Source organism: Pseudopipra pipra, chromosome 10 (genome assembly GCF_036250125.1).
Source record: "Pseudopipra pipra isolate bDixPip1 chromosome 10, bDixPip1.hap1, whole genome shotgun sequence".
Taxonomy (NCBI): Eukaryota; Metazoa; Chordata; class Aves; order Passeriformes; family Pipridae; genus Pseudopipra; species Pseudopipra pipra.
Genome location: NC_087558.1, coordinates 23,123,252 through 23,142,266, shown reverse-complemented (window position 1 = coordinate 23,142,266; position 19,015 = coordinate 23,123,252). Strand labels below are relative to the sequence as shown.

Sequence of the window (19,015 nt, the reverse complement as noted above, 5' to 3'; positions counted from 1 at the left end):
TAATTTTGGTTATCCCTGTGTTCTAAATAAGAACAAAAAACGTTCATTTCATTGAGAGTTTGAGGGCTGCATGTTCAAGGCAGATATACTGAGAGAAACACTATTAATTTCTTATTTAGCCAATGCAAAAATACTTAATCAGAATGAACTGAAAATTTAATGCAAGCAGAAGGAGGGATGCTAAAAATGTTAAGCTATGCACATAGTTTAACAGATGCACAACAAATCATACATTGAACAAATGGGAATTTTTTTTCTAACACTTTATGGCAAGTTTAATAATGAAGAAGTTAATTCAGTTTGGGAATGTTGTCCAGATAGAAGTCAATTGCAGCACAGCGATTTTGGAATGGTAAGGGTGGTTGAGGGCTGGTTTTCAGCACAAGTTCATGAACTGATACCCTTCCTCTTTCTTTTGTCTTTGTGTTAGTCATTATCTGTGAAATTAATCATGAAGTCTGATGTTGTCCCAGCAGATTTTCTTTTTGTCTTTGTCAACGCTGAGGACTCGAAGCCACAGATTCTCAGCCGTGCTGTGGGGGTGGGAAGAACCCCCTCAGCTGGAGTGCTCTGATGTTTATCTTGGCTGCTGACATCTGCCATATGTGCAAGTGGTGATAGCTCTTCTGGTTTTGACTCTTCACTGTCCTACCCATGTGTGCCTGCACAATGGAAATGACCATGTCAATGTGATCATATTTGGATATTTTCTATATACACTTGTTTCTACTGGTAAACCAGAATGAGCAGAGAATACTTTTATAGGGCTCCCCAGCACAGTTACAGTGCCTGTCTGCTGAGGTTTGGGTAATGCCTTGGGTTCTTGTATCTCAAATTATTGTCTTCCTTTCTTTTTGTAGGATCTGTAAGATTTTGGGTCGTCTGTATTAAAGCAATTCTTCGTCAGCATTGTGATGAAGGAGAACTCTATTTGACACTGAAACCAAAAAGCTTGGGAAACCAATTAAAGAAAACTGATTTTTATTTTTTATTTTTGGTGGGCTTTTCTGACAGAAGCACTCCTTGCTTCTGCAGTACCTGTCTTGAACCTGGCGAAGTCTGAGACTGTTCATCTCTTCTGCTTGTCCAGTTTTGGTTAATTTTCTCTTGCAGCCACATTTAAGATAATGAATTCTACTAATGCAAAGGCTGGAGCTTCTCTTCTACTGTCTTAGCAATGCAGTTATTAGATTTGCTTCTTTTTCCTCAATCTGTCACCAGTGCTAGATCCCTGTGAAAAAATGTTTAAAAAAGGAGGTAATTTTGACTTCAATACTTTCAAATATTCCTATAGCACCTGTACCTGTGGCACAGAATGGGACTCCTAATTAATGTCCACTTGTAAGTAAGGAATTGTTGTTTTTCTTTTTTTTTTCTTTCCACTCGAGAGCAGTTTGTAGTAAATACTTCTGAGAAATCAAAGCATGAGAAACCTAGTTATAATGGTAAAAAGCTAATTTCTGTAAATTACGTGCTTTGACAAAGATTGTTAAAGATGGAGCACATAATGGTGAAAGATTGGAAAAGGCATTGTTTGAGAACTGGTATTTTTTGAGCTTGTGCAGGACAGGATAACTTCAGGATGTTGATCTCATCATGTTTTAATAGCCTTTCCTGTCTTTGTGTCACTGGCTTATTGTTAAAACAGAGGAAGATTCTTTATTTTACTGAGTAGCAAAAAATCGGTGAGCAAACAGAATAGAAGCAGTACTCTGTGTTGGGGACTGTCCTTTGTGGGAAAGATTTGGCTCTAAGTGTCTCATGATTGACACAGCAAGTCAAACTTTAGTGGTCACTCCTGGTACACCACCATCCAAAGGATGGTTTATGTGTTGCCCTTCCTCTCCCCATGCTGCTGGCAGCAGTGTTTTTGCAGCAGTGTAGTAAACTGAATCATAAACCTGCTCTGAATCAGCACTGTGCTCCCTCTTCCTTCCAGCCTTGGTTAATTTTAACCAATTTTAAGCTGACTAAATGCTTTGTTTTGCCCCAGGAAGAGGGCACACAGGGGTGTGTACTTGAGAGAAATTAAGCAACTGGCAAATGTTAAAGTAAAACTTCTGAATAAATGCCAAGACATATCTTTAGGGCAAAGCTGAACTGGCAGATTTTATCTTGAGTGTAAAACATTAAAGCATCTTAAGTGAAAAGGGATGCAAACTTAGGAGTGGAAAGAGAGCAGGGAGGTAAAACTTGAGCTGTGATTGTCAGAGAGCCACAGCTGCTGGTTTGTGTTGCAGGAGACACGTTGATCAGGAGCTGATGTGTGATTTAGTTGACTCCCATTAGTATGGCTCTTCCCAACAAATTTTAGTTGGGTTTTAGCTGCAGCAGAGAACTGTGTTATTTCATGTACTGATTTTTTTATTTTAAGTTTTCCTGGATTAGTAGTTTCTTTTGTGTGAGTAACAAGTCACACTCATTAGCTCATTTGCATGGACAGACTGCATCACAATCACCTTCCTTCTGCCTTTGAGGAAATCTTGTCAGCATCAACAGCAGCATCCTGAGGGAGTTCCTGTTCTTGCCAACACAGCCGTGGGACTTGTGTGGGAAATGTCTCCTGGAACAAGTCTGTTCCTGGTCTGTGGTGTGAACTGGCCCCGCTGTGCTGTGTTCCACGCGGGAATGTGGCAGCGCAGGGTGGATGGAGACTGTGATTGTTGTGAGCTGCCCTTGTGGAGGTGGCAGCTCTGGTCTTGCAGAGTTCATCCCTCAAATTGGTAGGGGCACTGATGGGTCCCTTTGGAGAAAGGAAAAAGAAAGAAAACCAGGATTTTTAAGAATGTTGATTTCATGTCAATAAAGCAAAAACCCACCAAACACAACCTGCTTTGTTGTTAATATGTAGAGTGTAATACTTGCTGGCTTGCCTGGTTTTCTTGCCAGTTTTTCCACTATGTTGACAGGAGTCTTCCTTAATCATGGCTGTTGGCTAGGTCAAGTCTTGGAATTCTGGAATCGAATTTTTCAAGAGGGAAAAAATACTTGATGGGAAGATTATATTTTCAAGTCCTGCCACATGTTTACATGGTGTAACTGAGAGAGCAGTGACTGTAAACCAAGCTGATTAAGTCTCTCAGCTTTGCTGCAAACACTTGGTGTTTTTGTGCTGACCTGTTCCTTTGGTACTGTGTCAGGATAAAAATGTCTTTTTAACCTGTGATCTCTAGTTTATGAAATTACAGAATTTCCTGCTAGTCCATAATTCTGCTGCATGTCTGTTTTTTAAAACTCCTTCATATTGCAATAAGGAAACAAACTATAACAAATTTCTGCTAAATTGGTGCTCCATTCTTGAAATTATTACAGTCTCCCGTGGTTTTTGCCTCCCTTGGAATTGAAGCAGTAGAAAGAAAGTCTCCTTTTGCTGCGCGGTCGCTCCAGGTCACAGTGCTGGATGTTTGTGCAGGCTGCAGATGGGAGACACTTGGCTCAGCTGAGCCAGCTGGTGTGCAGGGCTGGCTTTGTTGCCTCAGGGGTATGAGGCTGCTGCCTGCTCAGTCCAGTTGTGCTCATAGTACACAACCCTGGAATACAGACAGTGGTGTGTTTTGAGGGGGGGACCAGAGGAAAGAGGATCTTCTGCTACTGGAACGTGCTTTTTGAATTACTGTTCTCCATGAAAAGGTGTATGCTACAATCCAGTAGCATGCTGGGTTGTAGAATAACACTAACAATGAAAATTCAGTTCAGAATACCTCTGAATGTAAAAAAAAAAAAAAAAAAATCTTTTAAACTGAGCCGTCTTTCATTTTATGCTTACGTCACGTACTTCAGGAAAAGTGCTATACAAATAGTTCAGAGATTTTTAACATGCTGGAAAATTTTTATATTCCTATCTATAAAACTTCAGTCTTTCCAATCATTCATTTCAAAAGGTGCCCAGAAGGCATAAAATAGTTTTTCTGTATCTAAAAGTGCAACAATATTGAATTTTTATGTTATTGGATATAGCCTGGTGGTTAAAAGAAAGATTGCATTGCAGCAAGAAACTGAGACTTGTCTTATAATTTTTCCCTCTCCGTTTGGACATGTGAAACATGATTTTAAAACTGCATTAACTTAGATTAGCATGATGGCAAGCATGAAAATTTTGTGAAAGAGGTTAGGGTCGTTCCATATTTTAGGGGAGATAGAGGAAATGTTCGCTGTGTGTTTTGTGACTGTGGCTTTGGGGGGTTTTTAGCCTCACTTTCTGAGCAAATGAAGCTGATGTATTGGGCAGGCCTTCCAGAGGTACTTCTCTCTTTCCATACTTCTGTAACACTGGGAGAGTTTCAGTTAATTTGGCAGGAAGGCAGGGTGTGTGGAGGGGAAAGTGCCCTGCTGATTCCTGCAGTGAAGGGGAGACTGCAGTGGGATGTCTGTGCTTAGTGCACATCAGAAAATCCTCCGAGGTGTACGTGCTGACCAGAAATCCAGAGAAGTCAGAATCACTGGGTTTGCTGCTCTCCAAACTGCTAGTTTATTTAAAATTGTGAATATTTGCTATGAGCTATTAGCAGGATGACACAGTGGGGTGAAAGACTGCTGAAGTATCCAGAAGTGTACAATAGATAAGTCTGCCAGATGACCACATCTGACACATGTGAGTTGCCAGGACATTATTTCTGGCTGCTGTCAGTGGTGAATTGACTCCTTGATCTTTTCTGTTCACGTGAAGGGGAGTTTAGAGCAGCGGGAACGTCCCGTTCGTAGGTGTTGGGGAGACTTGGCTGACGTGGCTGTACTCGCCTGACTGGCTGTGACATGACTCACGTTCCTGCTCTCTGCCTTCCTTGCAGTAACATGTCTGATGCTCTGGCAAACGCGGTGTGTGAGCGCTGCCAGGCGCGGTTCAACCCCGCCGAGAGGATCGTGAACAGCAACGGGGAACTCTACCACGAGAACTGCTTCGTCTGCGCTCAGTGCTTTCGGCAGTTCCCAGAGGGACTCTTCTATGAGGTGAGTTCTCAGACTGTGTGGAGGACAGGAGAAATAGCTCTATTAAAATGCAAGGAATTAGGTGGAAATTCTGGCAGATATAAGAATTTTCGGGCTTCCTTGCATGTTTAATGTCTTAGCCCTAAACCTCTGTTGCCATTTTTTTGAGGAGCTTCCAACTTAATTTCCCTTTTTTCCTTCTCATATATTCCCTCAGTAGCAGCAAAAGCTGCTCTTTTGGATAAGAGACATTTCAGAAAGAAAACTAAACGTGTTTCTTAATCATCATAGAATCATAAAATGGTTTGGGTTGGAAGAGACCTTACAGACCATCTTGTTCCAACCTGCTGCCATGGGCAGGGACACCTTCCACTAGGCCAGGCTGTGCGAAGCCCCCTCCAACCTGGCCTTAATATTTCATTAAACATGAGTGAATTTTTGTCTTCATTCTTGGACATTTTGGACCAAACTTCTCCAGTTGGGCACCTGAAATAGGTGAACCCATTTAAAAATTACATTGACTTTTTTTTACAGAATATGCAGGAGCACATATTGTGAATACACATTATTTTAAACGGGCCGTATTTTTTTGGCACTAGTTTTAGCCTCATGTAATAGGAGTAGTTCTGAACTAAAGTAAAGCAAAAATTAAAGGCAACTATAGTAAAAGGACTTTGGGATTCTTCAGGATTTTTACTGTCTTGTGGCAACATTGCTGTTAATTTAACTGTTTGCTGTGCAAATCCACCACGAGACCGAAGTCGTATCGGGATATTTCTTTAAGAAAAGCCTTTAGGAGTTGAAAAACAGGTGTGTGTGGGGGCTAAAACTGGAAAACTTGAGTGACCTTGACTAATTGGTCATTTCAATGGACAGTCATGCTGAACTGTCGAAATGTAGAAGTAGTTCAGTTATTCATGAGGGCTCCTTCTCTCTTGTTTTCTTTGCAGTTTGAAGGTCGGAAGTACTGTGAGCATGACTTTCAGATGCTGTTTGCTCCTTGCTGTGGGGAGTGTGGTAAGATGTGGCACGTGTCAACACCGTGGGGTAACAGCTGCAGGGCTGTGCAAACCTTCCAGCATTGCTGTGACATCCAGCCCTGGGCTGGGGTTGTTGAGGTCATTTAAAGGAGCAGGAGCTCTGGATGGAAGCAAAGCATGATAGCAGCAGTGATTTGGGGTATCCTGGTTGTAGGAATAATTGGGTTTTCTTTGAAGTTAGACTGTTAATTGTACTTGTGAAATTGAAGTGAGAGGATTATGAAGGCAGTAGATTTTGATGCCTGTTTTCTGATGCATCTCAAGCTGCTGCTTTCCTTTTGCAGGTGAGTTCATTATTGGACGTGTTATCAAGGCAATGAACAACAACTGGCACCCAGAATGTTTCCGCTGTGAGCTCTGCGATGTAACCCTTGCTGATCTGGGCTTTGTGAAGAATGCTGGCAGGTAAGACAGAGAAGGAGCTTGGAAAGTTTTATCAGTGTGTTATTGATACAGCAGTGAGATGCTGAGAGTGGTCAGTTAGTTGTGCACAGAGGAAAAGCTTGAAAAGGTACAGGAGAAGCTTTAAGGAATAACCTTTTATATGGGAAATGGAATGAAGAACAGTGTTCTTCATCCAATGAAACATGTGGAAACTCAAATTTTAGTAGCTAGTGGATGGGTTCTGGAAAAGAAAGGGATTTCAGGCAGAAGGAAGGGATTTCAGGAAGAAAGCTGAACAGTACATGAGAAAAAGGAATTATGTGATCCCGGGCAGGCTCTTTATCAAGTAAGCTGCTGAGCAGGAAATCAGGATATAGAAAAAGGCCAAGAGAATAACACAATGATCACAGCAGTCTGTTCAGCATGTGATTTCACTGGTCTTCAGAAATCATTCATTTTATGTACAGAAATATAAAAATGAGCCATAGAGGTCAATTAATACATTTAATTAAAAAGTAAGAAATAAAAACACAAAAGAGAGCTCATACAAAAGCATTCCATGATAAGAAAATAAGACAATCCAGCAGTTAGCAGACAGGGCACAATTCATAGTTTATTTTAGGCTTTCATATGTCATGAGCAAAGCCTAGTAGTTTATCCTAGAGTTTATATTTTCACTAGCTAAATGGTGAAGAAAGGAAGGAAAGGTTATATACTTGCATCCAGTCCAGCAGGGAGTCCTCTCAACTCCCTCTTCCCTTCCATTCTGTATGCAACTGCTGTGCCTTTGTGCCAGTTGGAGCTGGGCATAATTGATTTTTCTTTGACACCTAAGCTTGTTAGAATGGGCTGTTGGGATAGCACTTAAGATGTTTTGGGAAAGCAGTTAGGATTGAAGCAGTTCAAGCAAGATAAAGTATGTTTGATTTCATAGTTTGTGGGCCAAATCTATGGTGGTAAAGAGCTTATAAAAATGTATTTCACCTCTCATGTGATTTCCTAAAATATTTATCTCCATAGCATTGAAGCAGTCTTCTAGTAAATATTATTGGAAACTCTTGCATTCTTTTTCACCCTTCTTATTGTACCTGGTCTTCTCTAGTCTGCCTGTCAGTTCCAAGCATATTCTACATGATGCAGTTTGTGTTAGTGAAAATAAAGATAATCCCTGCGTTATCCACAGGGAAGGAATAGTCTTGCTAGATAAGTCACAAAAAAGTTGTAAACCATTTTAAAGATGGGAGTCTCTTCTGGACCAAGTAGACTTGACTTCTTCAAGCACTTACTTTTCTTCACTTCTGCCATTTGGGTTCATATTTTTACAATTCAGTATGTAGCAAACATGAATGCTGCATTCCTAAACAGCCCTTTTCCACTCCTCAGTTTGAGGGTTATCAGGATATCTGCAGGTTTTTGCATAAAAGAGACAGTGTATTAATGTTGTCCACCCTCTGTCTGCAGCTTTGAGGCAATGGCAGAGTGCAGATAGCGAAGGTAGTGAGAAGTTTTGTGCTCATCTCCAGCTCTGAATGCTGGGAAAAATTAAAAAAACCCACATTGTAAAGCCTGTCTTAATTCCAGTCCAGGCTAGGTTCACTGCAGCATTTGGTGTTTTTTTTTTTTCTTGTCACCATTTAGTACCAGTTTTCTCTCTACTATGTATAAATGCTTTGAATTTGGAGACTTGGGCAAGATGTGCTAGGGTGTTGTTTTCTCATCAGGCAGGTCTGTCTCAGGAGTGGATCTCTAGTGCTGGCACAATATGAAATTTTAGAGAAGGCTGTATGCATTGTGCAGAAGAAGAGTCGTTACTGAGTGCTTTGGGATTAAGTTCTTTGAAAAAAAAAAAAAAAGGTCCATTTTCCTCTTTGCCCCTTTCCCTGTTCCTGAGTGGAACATCTTGGAAATCAGTAGAAGTGTCCTTCTGTTTGCAGTTTCAGTAAGACAAGCAGATGTGATCTCTGTTGTCAGAGGAGTTCTTGCTAATTGCAGTCCCACAAAACCAACAGAACTTCCCTTCTCGGGCTCAGTTTGACTCTGTGTGGGCTGTCTCACCAGCTATTTGTGCTCTCAGCTGCTTCTGGTGGAAGTGAGCGTCCTTAAGTCAAAGCAGCGACAAGAGTCACGTTCACAGTTCAGATTTAGCACTTAGTGAGCTTTCATTTGTCTTACCCTCGTACGTTTGGGGCAGCGTTAGAGTCTTTTTAATGCAGAACAGATTGCACAAAGCCTCACGGAATTTCTCAGCTACAAAAAAATACATGACTGGGTCGAGGGCCCCGTTGAGGCTGGTGAGGCAGGAGGTGACCCGGTTGCTGAGGGCCAGGACGCGCTGGGTCTCACAGGAGGTTCTGGTGCCGTTGTAATGGAGAATGTAAATGTAGCGGTTGACGTGATAAGGTACAAAGCAAATCAGAAAGATCATCAGGACCATGATGATCATTTTGACAGCTTTTTCCTTCAGGTGTTTCTCAACTCTGTTCCCACTCTTCAGGCTTCGGATGATGAGTAAGTAGCAAGTCACTGTGGTGACAAAGGGGAAGGTGAATGCCACTGCCAAGGACACGAGGGCATGACGTGAGGCCTTTTCTCTGTAGAGCTGCAGGCAGACGGTTGTGTTTTCCATCTGGACTGTCTGCACACTGAGCAGCAGAGGTGCCATGGCCACCCCAACAATGACCCACAGAAAGGCACATGCCACGTGGGCATACCGGGACCTGCGGAGCTTGATGGACTTCACGGGGTGCACAATGGCCAGGAAACGGTCAATGCTGATGCACATGAGGAAGTAGATGCTGGCATACATGTTGAGGTAAAAAAGGAAGCCGGTGAGTCTGCAAGGGATCTCACCAAATGGCCAGTGGTTACCAGAAAAATGGTACACCAGCCGGGTGGGAAGTACCAGCACAAAGGACAGGTCTGCCACAGCAAGATGCATCAGGAAGATGTTGGCGGGTGTGCCTGACTTTTGGTCCCGAATGAAGAGCCAAAGAGCCAGGGCATTGCCAGCAAAAGCCAGGATGAAGTCCAGGAAGTAGAAAGTGGCAAAAAGGATGTTCTCCACGTGTGTCTCTTTGCCACATTGCTCTGACGTTTCCAAAGCAAAATTTGATTGATTTGAGCAATTGAAGAGTGGGCTTGAATCTGCTGGGCCATTCATTTTTCCCCACAGTTTTGAAGGAAAAAACCCACCCTAAACCTGAAAGAATTAAGACAGTATATTACAAAAGAGCCTGGGTTTGTGGAACAAACCAACCAACCAACCAAAAAAAACCCCAACAAAACACCCCAAAAACTACACATGGAAACCAGTGATGTCTCCTGTTTGCTATTATTGGTGTTTAATGTGACAGGTCAGTCTGAGTATAAACCCTTATATTAAAATCCTGAATACCCCCTGCCTGGCCAGGTTTTCCAGACCAATAATTCCTGTGGAGGGGACCTTAATAAAGAGCTGGCTAGCTGGTGATGAGCTTGTATCCAACCTGTGCAAGGTCAGTTGTATAACCAAGTAGTGAGATGCTTGTGTCTAGTTAAGAGGAGTAGAAGTGAGTTTTGTATGTCTAGCTAGAAAGTGTTTGCCATGTCTTAATTTGAAATCCTGATTCAGGACTGAGGGGCTCCTAATGAGTAAGCTTTTCTGAGCACAGGTATATGTTGTAAGGTGACCTAGCTTAGAATATCTGTCTTGTTCCTAGAAGAGATGGAAGACAGGTCAGGTCTTGTTTTTATTAAAAAAATCTGCAGGGTTCCTGAAAATCTTTGAGGATTATTTTAGTCTAAAGTCCTGTATTTAAGGCAAATGCACCTATTTCCAGTATAGTTGGAAAGTTTTCAGATGGGTAGCAATATCCCATCTGACACTGAATTGACTTAAAGATTATTAATAATGCCCATGCTGTCAGTCACTTGTCAAAGTGCCATCCTTCCCTACAGCTTTTCTCCCCCAGCATAGCTCTCTCTTTTCCTCCCTCAAAAGTCTGAGCTCCATGTAGCTTATTCAGGGCCTTTTCCAAGTAGCAGCTTGGTAAAACTGAGCTTAGCTTGGCCAGTGTGTGTTTGCAGTGTCCTGAACAGCATCAACAAAAAGTGATAAGATTTTCTGGGCACCTCCCAATGGCTTTTTATACACTGCTCATCAGTGGGTGTAGGTGGTGGGAAAATGCAGGCCATCTGAAATTCCAGCATTGTCCCTGTTTCTTGGATTCCTCAGAGGTGTTACAGTATGTGCAGCAGTACCTCCACTGTGCTTAACCATTGCATTTTGTGCTGACTGATCATTTCTCCATATTATTCAATACGTCTTTAAATATATCCAATATACAGTGCATCCAGCTTCCCAACATAGCTCATTATTCAGATGTCTAAAAATATTGGGATAATCAAGAAACTGAAATGGGATTAAGGACAGACAAATATACTGGAAAATGTAAGCAAAATTCCAGATAATTAATTTTTTTTTTGGCTACTGTTACTTTCAGGGGAACAGAAGACTGCAGTAGCTAGAGTTTCATGTGCTGGACTGTTTCTGTTTGATTCACAGTTGAAGAGACAGAATCAACAGAAGGGGGACTGAATGAAATTCAGAAATTGAAATTTCTTCCTATGGCCACAGAGGGCCCTTCTTACTCCATGCATTGCCTGGATATCCTTCCAGATTTGAGTCTTAATAACAAGTTATTATCTTGCCATTACTTGCAACTGCATGTGCAAGGAAGACTGTACAGCCCTTATGTCCAGGGGAATTTCATCCATAAAAATACATGTGAAATCCTGCTTTCGTGTACTAAAGGAAAATACCCTGTTTGCAAGTTTTTTGTATGAAGCTCAGGGGTTTGCAGAGAAGCCTGCAATTTTTTGTTTCTAGTGTTCCTTTGTCCCTTTCCAAGTAAGACTTGGAAGTATTCTGGAACACAAGAGTTTGAAGTTTGTATGTGATGGTAATGTTAACTCAAATACTTGTCCTCCCTGGATGGAATTAGTTTAGGTATGTGCTTTTCTGTGGCACACCAAAGGAGAAACACAAGACTGTTTTACTGTTAAATTACAATAGTGCCTATCACCTCATGTTCTTGCTATTAAGCCTTTTTTTGTGTCAGACCCATTGTTGAATTGTGCTTTTCATCTGCAAAAAAAGTCACCAGATGATGTTTATGTCAGTGGTGGGGTGGTCTGATGGCTAAACATTACTGTATCCATGGCTGTGACACCTGAGCAAGCTGAAAAGGCAAAAGCAAGGGTTGTCTAATGGAACAGACTGGGATGGTTCTTATTGAAATGATTTCAATCAGTTCAGGAAGAGAAGCAGTAAGCAGAGTTTTCCCTCTTTGCAAGCTTATTAGGGGTTTAGTAGCATGATACATTGAACTGATTCTGTTTGAGCCGAGTTCCTAAGGAGGATCTTGGGGATTCAGACTCAGCTGAGTTTCAGTGCCAGACTTGGAATAGGCAGGACTTGAAAGTTGAGACTTTAATCCTCACTGATGGCAGCACTGGGTCTGCCATGAATTTCTACCCAGACATGGCTTTCAGTGCAAAGTGTTGTGGGGTGGAGTAAAAAGGAGAGTGTCAGAGCTATCTAAGAAGCCCACTATGTCAGTGTCAGGAAGAGAGAGGCTTAGAACTACTGATAAAATTGAAATAAATTCTTTGCAAATGAGTACCTTCATAGGAGAGCTGCTCTTACCCAATTTACTTTTGAGAGCAAGGTGAAGGAAGATATTTTTCACTATCTGATTAGAAATCATAGAAAAGGGAAGGGGTCCTCCTTCTAATTTTGTTTATATTTTAAATTAGAAGGAAATGTTAATTAAAGCTTTTATGTATTTTACAATTCTGCTTATTGGGTGAAAACTGTGATGTAGCACTTGAGTAGGTTAGGGAAAAGGCCGATGTCAGCAGAATGAATTGTTGATCTTATTTTTAGAATTTATATGTTTTCAACAAACTGCTACAATTTTATAAAAGTAATCATTCTCTGACCAGTGTGTTCTGTAGACAGTGTTGAAAGCCCCTGCTGTTATGTGCAATTCCACTTCTGTTTTTCTTGGGTTTAGCCTATCAATTTAAAATAAATGTTTTTAGGTTTCTTTCTCCCTTTTTGGATTTTTATGCTTACAAAAAAAGCACTGGGAGTCCTAGAAAGCCTGTCGTACTAGTCTGTATAAATGCTAGGAGCAAACTAGAAACCTTGCCAAATCACCTAGAATGTGTAATTTGTGTTAAGCTATATAGTGCAAGAGGCTGTGACTTCACAGACTCCTTTAGGAGTCTGGCTCATTATCCAATAATTTCCGCTTGGATTGCGCTCTTGGTGTTGTGTGAATATTTAGTGATTTATGTGTTGCTAAACAGAGCACTATTCTGGAAGGGCCAATTATCCCAGGCCTCCCAGGGCTGAGCTGTAATGGGAATGTCACTGCTCATTCCAAGTGTGTGCACACTGACCATATTTTATGCCCTGTTTCTCTTCTGCTCAGAAACAAGCAAGATAACAATCCACAGGGCTGTCGGTGCGGACATAACACAATCGCTCTCACAGCAGATGCTCCATCTGTCATTAATGAAACAATTAACTAGCAGAAGAAATCTGTAGGTCACTGTAAGTTTGTTACCTGGCTAGTTTGGAGCTCTGTTAGAACACCCACTGCTGATAAATATGAACTCTACGTTAGGGTTTGTGGTGGATATCAAAAATTCCTGTCTTGCCCCCAGCTACTGTAGTTTCTGGTTTGTGATTACACAGTTTTGTGTGTTGTTATGATTATGGATTTAGTGTCTTGTCAAATGGGAGTGCCTCCTATCTTTCACTCAGAGTACTCTTCATTAGAAAGAGTCCGCTTCTGACTGAAGTTATTCTCCTGAAAATCACTCCCTGCTGAGACCACCACCCTTCAGCTGAAATGCTTCATTTTTGTGAGCATCAGAGCAGTGCCAGAGAGCACTGGACATACCATACAGCTGGCACAAATGGATATACATTAGGTACAAAAGTTTGGAAACTTTTTTGTTTTGAAAGAGCAATGTAAAGAAAGACAAGGAAATTAATCTTTGAAATTCAAAAAATACTGCCTATTCTTAGGTTCAGACATTTACATTATATTCAACCACCTCATTATGTGTGTCTTTGCTCCTCACTGGCTAAGACTAATGACATTAGGAAAGCTCCTAAAAAGTGCTCCTGAAAGAAGAAAGCTCTTAAAGCCCCTTCTAACAGAATTGTGTCTCTTACCTCTTTACAGTGCAGTCCTCTGGGTGGAGTATAGGGTCCTTTTGGGGAAAGTCTCAAGGAACTCCTCCTGATGACAGCAAACCAAATAGAAGCAGAACTGAGAAAACGGGATGATTCCAAAAGAGTGCAGAGTTGCAGAGTTGCTGAGGGTGGAGAGGGAGGTCCTCTATATAGTGTCCTCCTCGCTCTGATAGTGCATTATCAGCTCAGTCACACAACAGAGCAGGGGAGAGGAGACCTCAGCACTGAGGAGCAGTCTTCATCCCAGCTGAGCTCTTGGCACTGGGGGTGCTGCTGCCTGTATAGATAGGAATATCCTGCATGAATATTCCAGTGTTCATGGTGCTTACTGAAGGCTGCTACTGAACTCCTAGCCGTGAACACAGACTCCTTGGAGTCCCTTGATTATTTTAGGAGGGTGGAGAGAAGCATTGTTTGTGGGAAATCTAGTATTAATAGACACAACAGGACATTTCAGAATGGGATAATTCCATAATGGTGGGAGTGGGGAGGGGTAGAGGGAGAGGGGAGGCTGCTATGGCAACAGCTTAGCCTGTCCAACACTTCCCTTTGCTTGCAATAGAGGAGGGTCTGTGGGAGGGCAGAGGGTTTGTGAGTGGGGAGGGGGTTGATAATGGTTTATCAGTGCAAATGGCTGAAGGCATCTCATTCAGCTGAATGAGAGGGGTCTCTTTCAGGACACTTGCTTCGGGGTCCCCATGTCCTGCCCTGTATAATTACTCTGCATTTGACAGTGCTGAATAAAATTGATGCCTTTATGCCGAGATGAGCACAGCTGCATATTTCCCTATAATGGGGTGCTGTCTGCTTTTTCTGGACTCTGTCTGGGCAAACAGTAGTTCCAGCCCTGGACAGAGACAGTTGCTGAGAGGAGGACTCGGATTTTTGAGAGAATAATAATGATACTTAGCACTTAGGCAGGCGCCTGCCAGTTGAGGGTCATAAGTGTTTGAGGTCTCACAACAACATCTGTGTTGTATTCTTATCCCCGTTTTACAGATCTAAGGGTAAGTGATTCATCACAGCAGAATTTCATCCATAAATCTGCCCTTTGCATTTGAACTTTTCCTTTTGTTTTGAGAATGACCTGTTGTGGGGTGAGGGATAGGGTTAAATCTAGAGGAGATTCAGAATTCTAGGGTAAAAAGCAGCTGCATCTCCCTGGACAGACTGAGGTAGACATGCTCCCCAGTACAACAGTAAACATCTGCTCAGAGAAACATAACGGAGTGTGGAACAAAGTGGAGACTACATAGCTCTCCTCCATTGAAATCCCAGCAGAATGGGAGAACATTGTGGTACTGAGACCATACAATACCTGTCTGATAAGGGAGAATCAAGATGTTCTGCTGCTAAAGCCAACTACCATGTCGAACCCCCTCCTCAGATGCCAAGCCGTGACCAGCTGCCCCTCCCATTAGGTACACCAATCAGAAATAAAAGGTATTTGTGACTCGAGCCATGCAAACTTCACCAAAACACAAAGAAAATAGTATAAAAGTAAGTTGGGGATAGGGGGAAAGTGGGAGAAGACCTTCAGTGAAACTGTTGGAATTAATTGACAGACTGAGTCCATCTTCTTCCCTCCCCAGAGGGATGCCTTGGGTGAAAATTATACTCTGTGTTGTTAAATGCTGCTTTTAGGACTAGAGCGTGTGTTTGTGCTCACCCTATAGCACGTTAGTAGATTGCTTGGTGTCAGAGCTTGTGCTTGCTTAATATATGTATCAGTAGATTGCTTTAAAACATATTTTTGCAGTTAGAATCTGTCTCCGACAACCTTCAAACCTTATTAATGTGTCACAATTTGTGTTTATAAAGAGGGTTTTTCTGTGAACTGTTCAGGTGAGTCTTCGCAGTTGCCAGCAGCGGAAAACACCTTAGCAGGGCCTGCTGAGGGGTCTTGGCTCTGTTGAGCTTCCCCTAAAAGGGTGGTTGAAGTGCCCTCCAACCTTGTGAATCTGCTGGTGAAGGGTCTCGTTACAACAGTTGAACACCAAGGTGTTGACTTTCCTGGGGGTCCTGACAGGCAAAAGTCTAAACTGCCATCTTTCATGTGACACCTGTAAACCTCAGCATGTGTTTGACATAGTGATACAGTGAAAGGAATTAAGCAGGCTTGGTAGTTTTGGGACAAAGCAACCCACAGAAGTCATTTCTCTGCCATGTTTGTTTTATCATAAATTGTTCCCAGCACACAGCGTTGCAGCTAGAGGGTTAGGTAACAGGCAAGTAAACTTGAACAGCTTCTCCTCAGAGCTCCTAAATATTGGGATAAAACTGGTGGGTTCCATCAGCCTTTACACAAATTTTTTTATGCCTTTGTCTGAGTTTTTCTACCAGGAACTTGCTTTATCTACCTGTTCAGGGATGTAATTGTAATGTGTTCTAGAACACGTGATAGGAACACAGTTGCATTTACCACACAAAAGTGCAAATTGCATAGTTCTTTATTTTCTTTAACTTAGGACTAAGAGGAATTTGTATGTCAAAGAGCCAGCATTCAATTGTGTCTTGTTTGTCCTGGCTGTTGAAGACTAATGAATCCAGCCATGGTAAAGGCATGCAAGCAATGCACTTTGGTTTAATGCTTTTTATTCTCTGTCCTCAACTCCCTCCCAGTGCTGTAATGCCTCTGTTATGCTTGGATCCCATGGTTAGTAATAGAGAGAGGAAAAGATCTAAAGTGTTAGAAAGGATACCTAGAAGAATAACTATGTCATATGGGATGTAAATCTGTGAATGTTGAAGGAGTATTCTAAGGAAATACAGCTCTGTGACTGCTCTATCCACATATTCCTCTCTATGCAACTGGTGTGAAATACTGGATACCAAAGTGAATTATGTTTAGTCTGACACTTGTGTTAAATAAAGTACTTCCTATAGTATGCATTGTATGTTGTTTTAAGAGAAAGCATTTTTAATACTTTATTTCCTTTACTTTGTTCAACCAGGCATCTGTGCAGGCCCTGCCATAACCGTGAAAAAGCCAAGGGACTGGGCAAGTACATCTGTCAGAAGTGCCACTTGATAATTGATGAGCAGCCTCTGATGTTTAGGAATGATTCCTACCATCCAGATCACTTCAACTGCACCCACTGTGGGTATGTTTTCATACTGTAAACTCTGACAAAAAAGAAAGGAGACAAACACTTCAGTCAGCAGCACAGTCCTTCCCAAGGCCTGAACTTTGTTGCCTTCACATTGTTGAACAAACAGAAATTGGGTGAGGAGAAATCGAAATAAATTTGGAAAGCCTACAGAAGCTTTAGTTTTATTTTGCCATTCAGTGTTCTCTTATTCTAACCTTGAATGACACTACTTTACAATGAAAATATTTCATTGGGATGATCTTACCTGAAAGACTGTGTGCAGATTGCCACAGTAGTGTTGTCCAAAGGTAGCAGTTATCAGGCTATTCAAAATAGTTTCATTTTGAATTCCTGGATAGAAAAAAAAAAAAAGAGCTGTGTCAGTGTTCTGGCACAGACCATTACCACGCTGTCTGACCTGAATTACTTTGCCACACAGGCAGTATAATTGGGGCACAGTACAGCCCTAGACTGGGTAACAGTACAATTAGGTAACTCAGTGTTGAGCACTGCTAGGATAGTCCTTGTACCTGAGCTCTCCCATTCAGAGACAGCTCAAATCTTAGCATGGCACTGCATTGTTCCATGTGTAAGTGTGCCTTGTATTTCTGCAAGGGTGTGTAGCTGAAGACATGATGTTCTACATAAGTTCTTGTCTGGCAAACTGAGAAGGCAATTTGAGAAAGATGAGTTGACAATGATTGTATTTCACTAGCTTAATGACTGCATTTGTAGCTTGAATGTTGCCTAAGTTCCAGTTTAGTCTTCCAAAATTTCATCCTGGGCATTAAAGAGCTTCCCTTAGTGTCCTTGCTTCAGAGCATGTTTGTGTTTTCAGGAAGGAGCTGACTGCCGAGGCCCGGGAGCTGAAGGGAGAGCTGTACTGCCTGCCCTGCCACGACAAGATGGGGATCCCCATCTGTGGGGCCTGCCGCAGGCCCATCGAGGGACGGGTGGTCAACGCCCTGGGAAAGCAGTGGCATGTCGAGGTGAGGCCTCTCTGAATCTGAAACTTCCTTCAGGAGCCAGTTTGGGAAAGGACTAGTGCTGTTTGGAAGCTGTAGACACGTAGGTGATCTGTAATGTGTGAATTCCGACAAAACCAAATCGCTTATGTTTCAGACTGTCTTCACCTTTTGTGTGTGAATGAGTGCAGCAGGGCCATCAGAAAGCTATGCTCTCACTACTCTAATAACCTTATTTTTAAAATGCCTGAGTTGCACTGTAAAGATTCTTGCAGAATATGATTCACTGAACAGCATTTACTTACTAATAAATTTCCGTATTTGTTATGGTATACTTAAGATACCTCCTTTCCCATTGCAGTTAACAGGTGCATAAATGTGTTGGAATTCCTGCTGCAGACAGAGCCAGTGCAGTTCCTACTGCCTTTTCAGCTCATTGTTTCTATAACTTTCAGCTGAGTCATCACAACTTGCTCTGAAGTGTTTTAGTGATTTATGTTTTCAGTCATTTAAACCTCCTAGGGCTTGAACTGAGAGAGATGCTGCTGCTCATTTGAAGTGTATTCATATGTTTTATGTTCCTGTTTCTCTTCTCTGAAACAAGCAGGATAATGCACAAGTCTATCAATATAGAACACAAGATGATTGTCCTTCCAGCAGGTCTTCTACCTATCTTTAATACAACTCTTAATTACTATAGAGACTAAATATCTCTTTCGCTTCTGTAAAGATTTTCCTGTCTGTGCTTCATTAAAGCATTAAGAGGCAAGAGTTTTAAATGGAAAGAAGTAGATTTAGATTAGATGTTAGGAAGAATTAGTAGTGAGGCCCTGGCACAGGTTGCCCAGAGAAGCTGTGGCTGCTCCATCCCTGGAAGTGTCCAAGGCCAGGTTGGATGGGGCTTGGAGCAGCCTGGGATAGTGGGAGGTGTCCCTGCCCATGGCAGCAGGTAAAACAAGATGGGCTTTAAGGTCCATTCCAGCCCAAACCATTAAGTGTCATGTATTAAGCCATTATTTGTAGCCGTGTAAGTTTTTCCCTGGTGATGGTAAAGTCACTTTTTCTGCCATGGAATGTCTTTTTTTCTTCTTCTACAGCATTTTGTTTGTGCCAAATGTGAGAAGCCATTCTTGGGGCACCGACACTATGAGAAAAAAGGATTGGCTTATTGTGAAACTCACTATAACCAGGTAAATTCTGCCATCTATGCTGGAGGTACTTGCTCTGACTGGCAAATGCTTTTTTGCATTTTAATTTGCAAAGCTGCAGATTTTGCATAATCTGAATTTGTAGAGGCAATGCAATATTAAGAAATTTGTGAGATTTAACAGAAAAAAGTAGTTTTTCTTGATAGAT

At 41.9% G+C, this 19,015-nt stretch overlaps 2 protein-coding genes across 2 annotated transcripts in view; one reads left to right on the top strand and one right to left on the bottom strand.

Annotated features, from left to right (window-relative positions):
- Positions 1-19,015, top strand: part of LIMS2 (LIM zinc finger domain containing 2) — a 32,239-nt gene that overhangs the window by 7,555 nt on the left and 5,669 nt on the right. The window contains exons 2-7 of the mRNA XM_064666779.1: positions 4,788-4,947; positions 5,877-5,943; positions 6,251-6,371; positions 16,557-16,706; positions 17,533-17,683; positions 18,757-18,849. Of these exons, the coding sequence (XP_064522849.1) occupies positions 4,788-4,947; positions 5,877-5,943; positions 6,251-6,371; positions 16,557-16,706; positions 17,533-17,683; positions 18,757-18,849 (742 nt within the window). The remainder of the gene's footprint in view (positions 1-4,787; positions 4,948-5,876; positions 5,944-6,250; positions 6,372-16,556; positions 16,707-17,532; positions 17,684-18,756; positions 18,850-19,015) is intronic.
- GPR17 (G protein-coupled receptor 17) lies at positions 8,479-13,919 on the bottom strand. Its single transcript, XM_064666778.1, has 2 exons — positions 13,582-13,919; positions 8,479-9,549 (listed from the first exon to the last, which is right to left on the bottom strand). The coding sequence occupies exon 2, from the start codon at positions 9,508-9,510 to the stop codon at positions 8,479-8,481; it is 1,032 nt and encodes a 343-aa protein (XP_064522848.1). The 5' UTR covers positions 9,511-9,549; positions 13,582-13,919.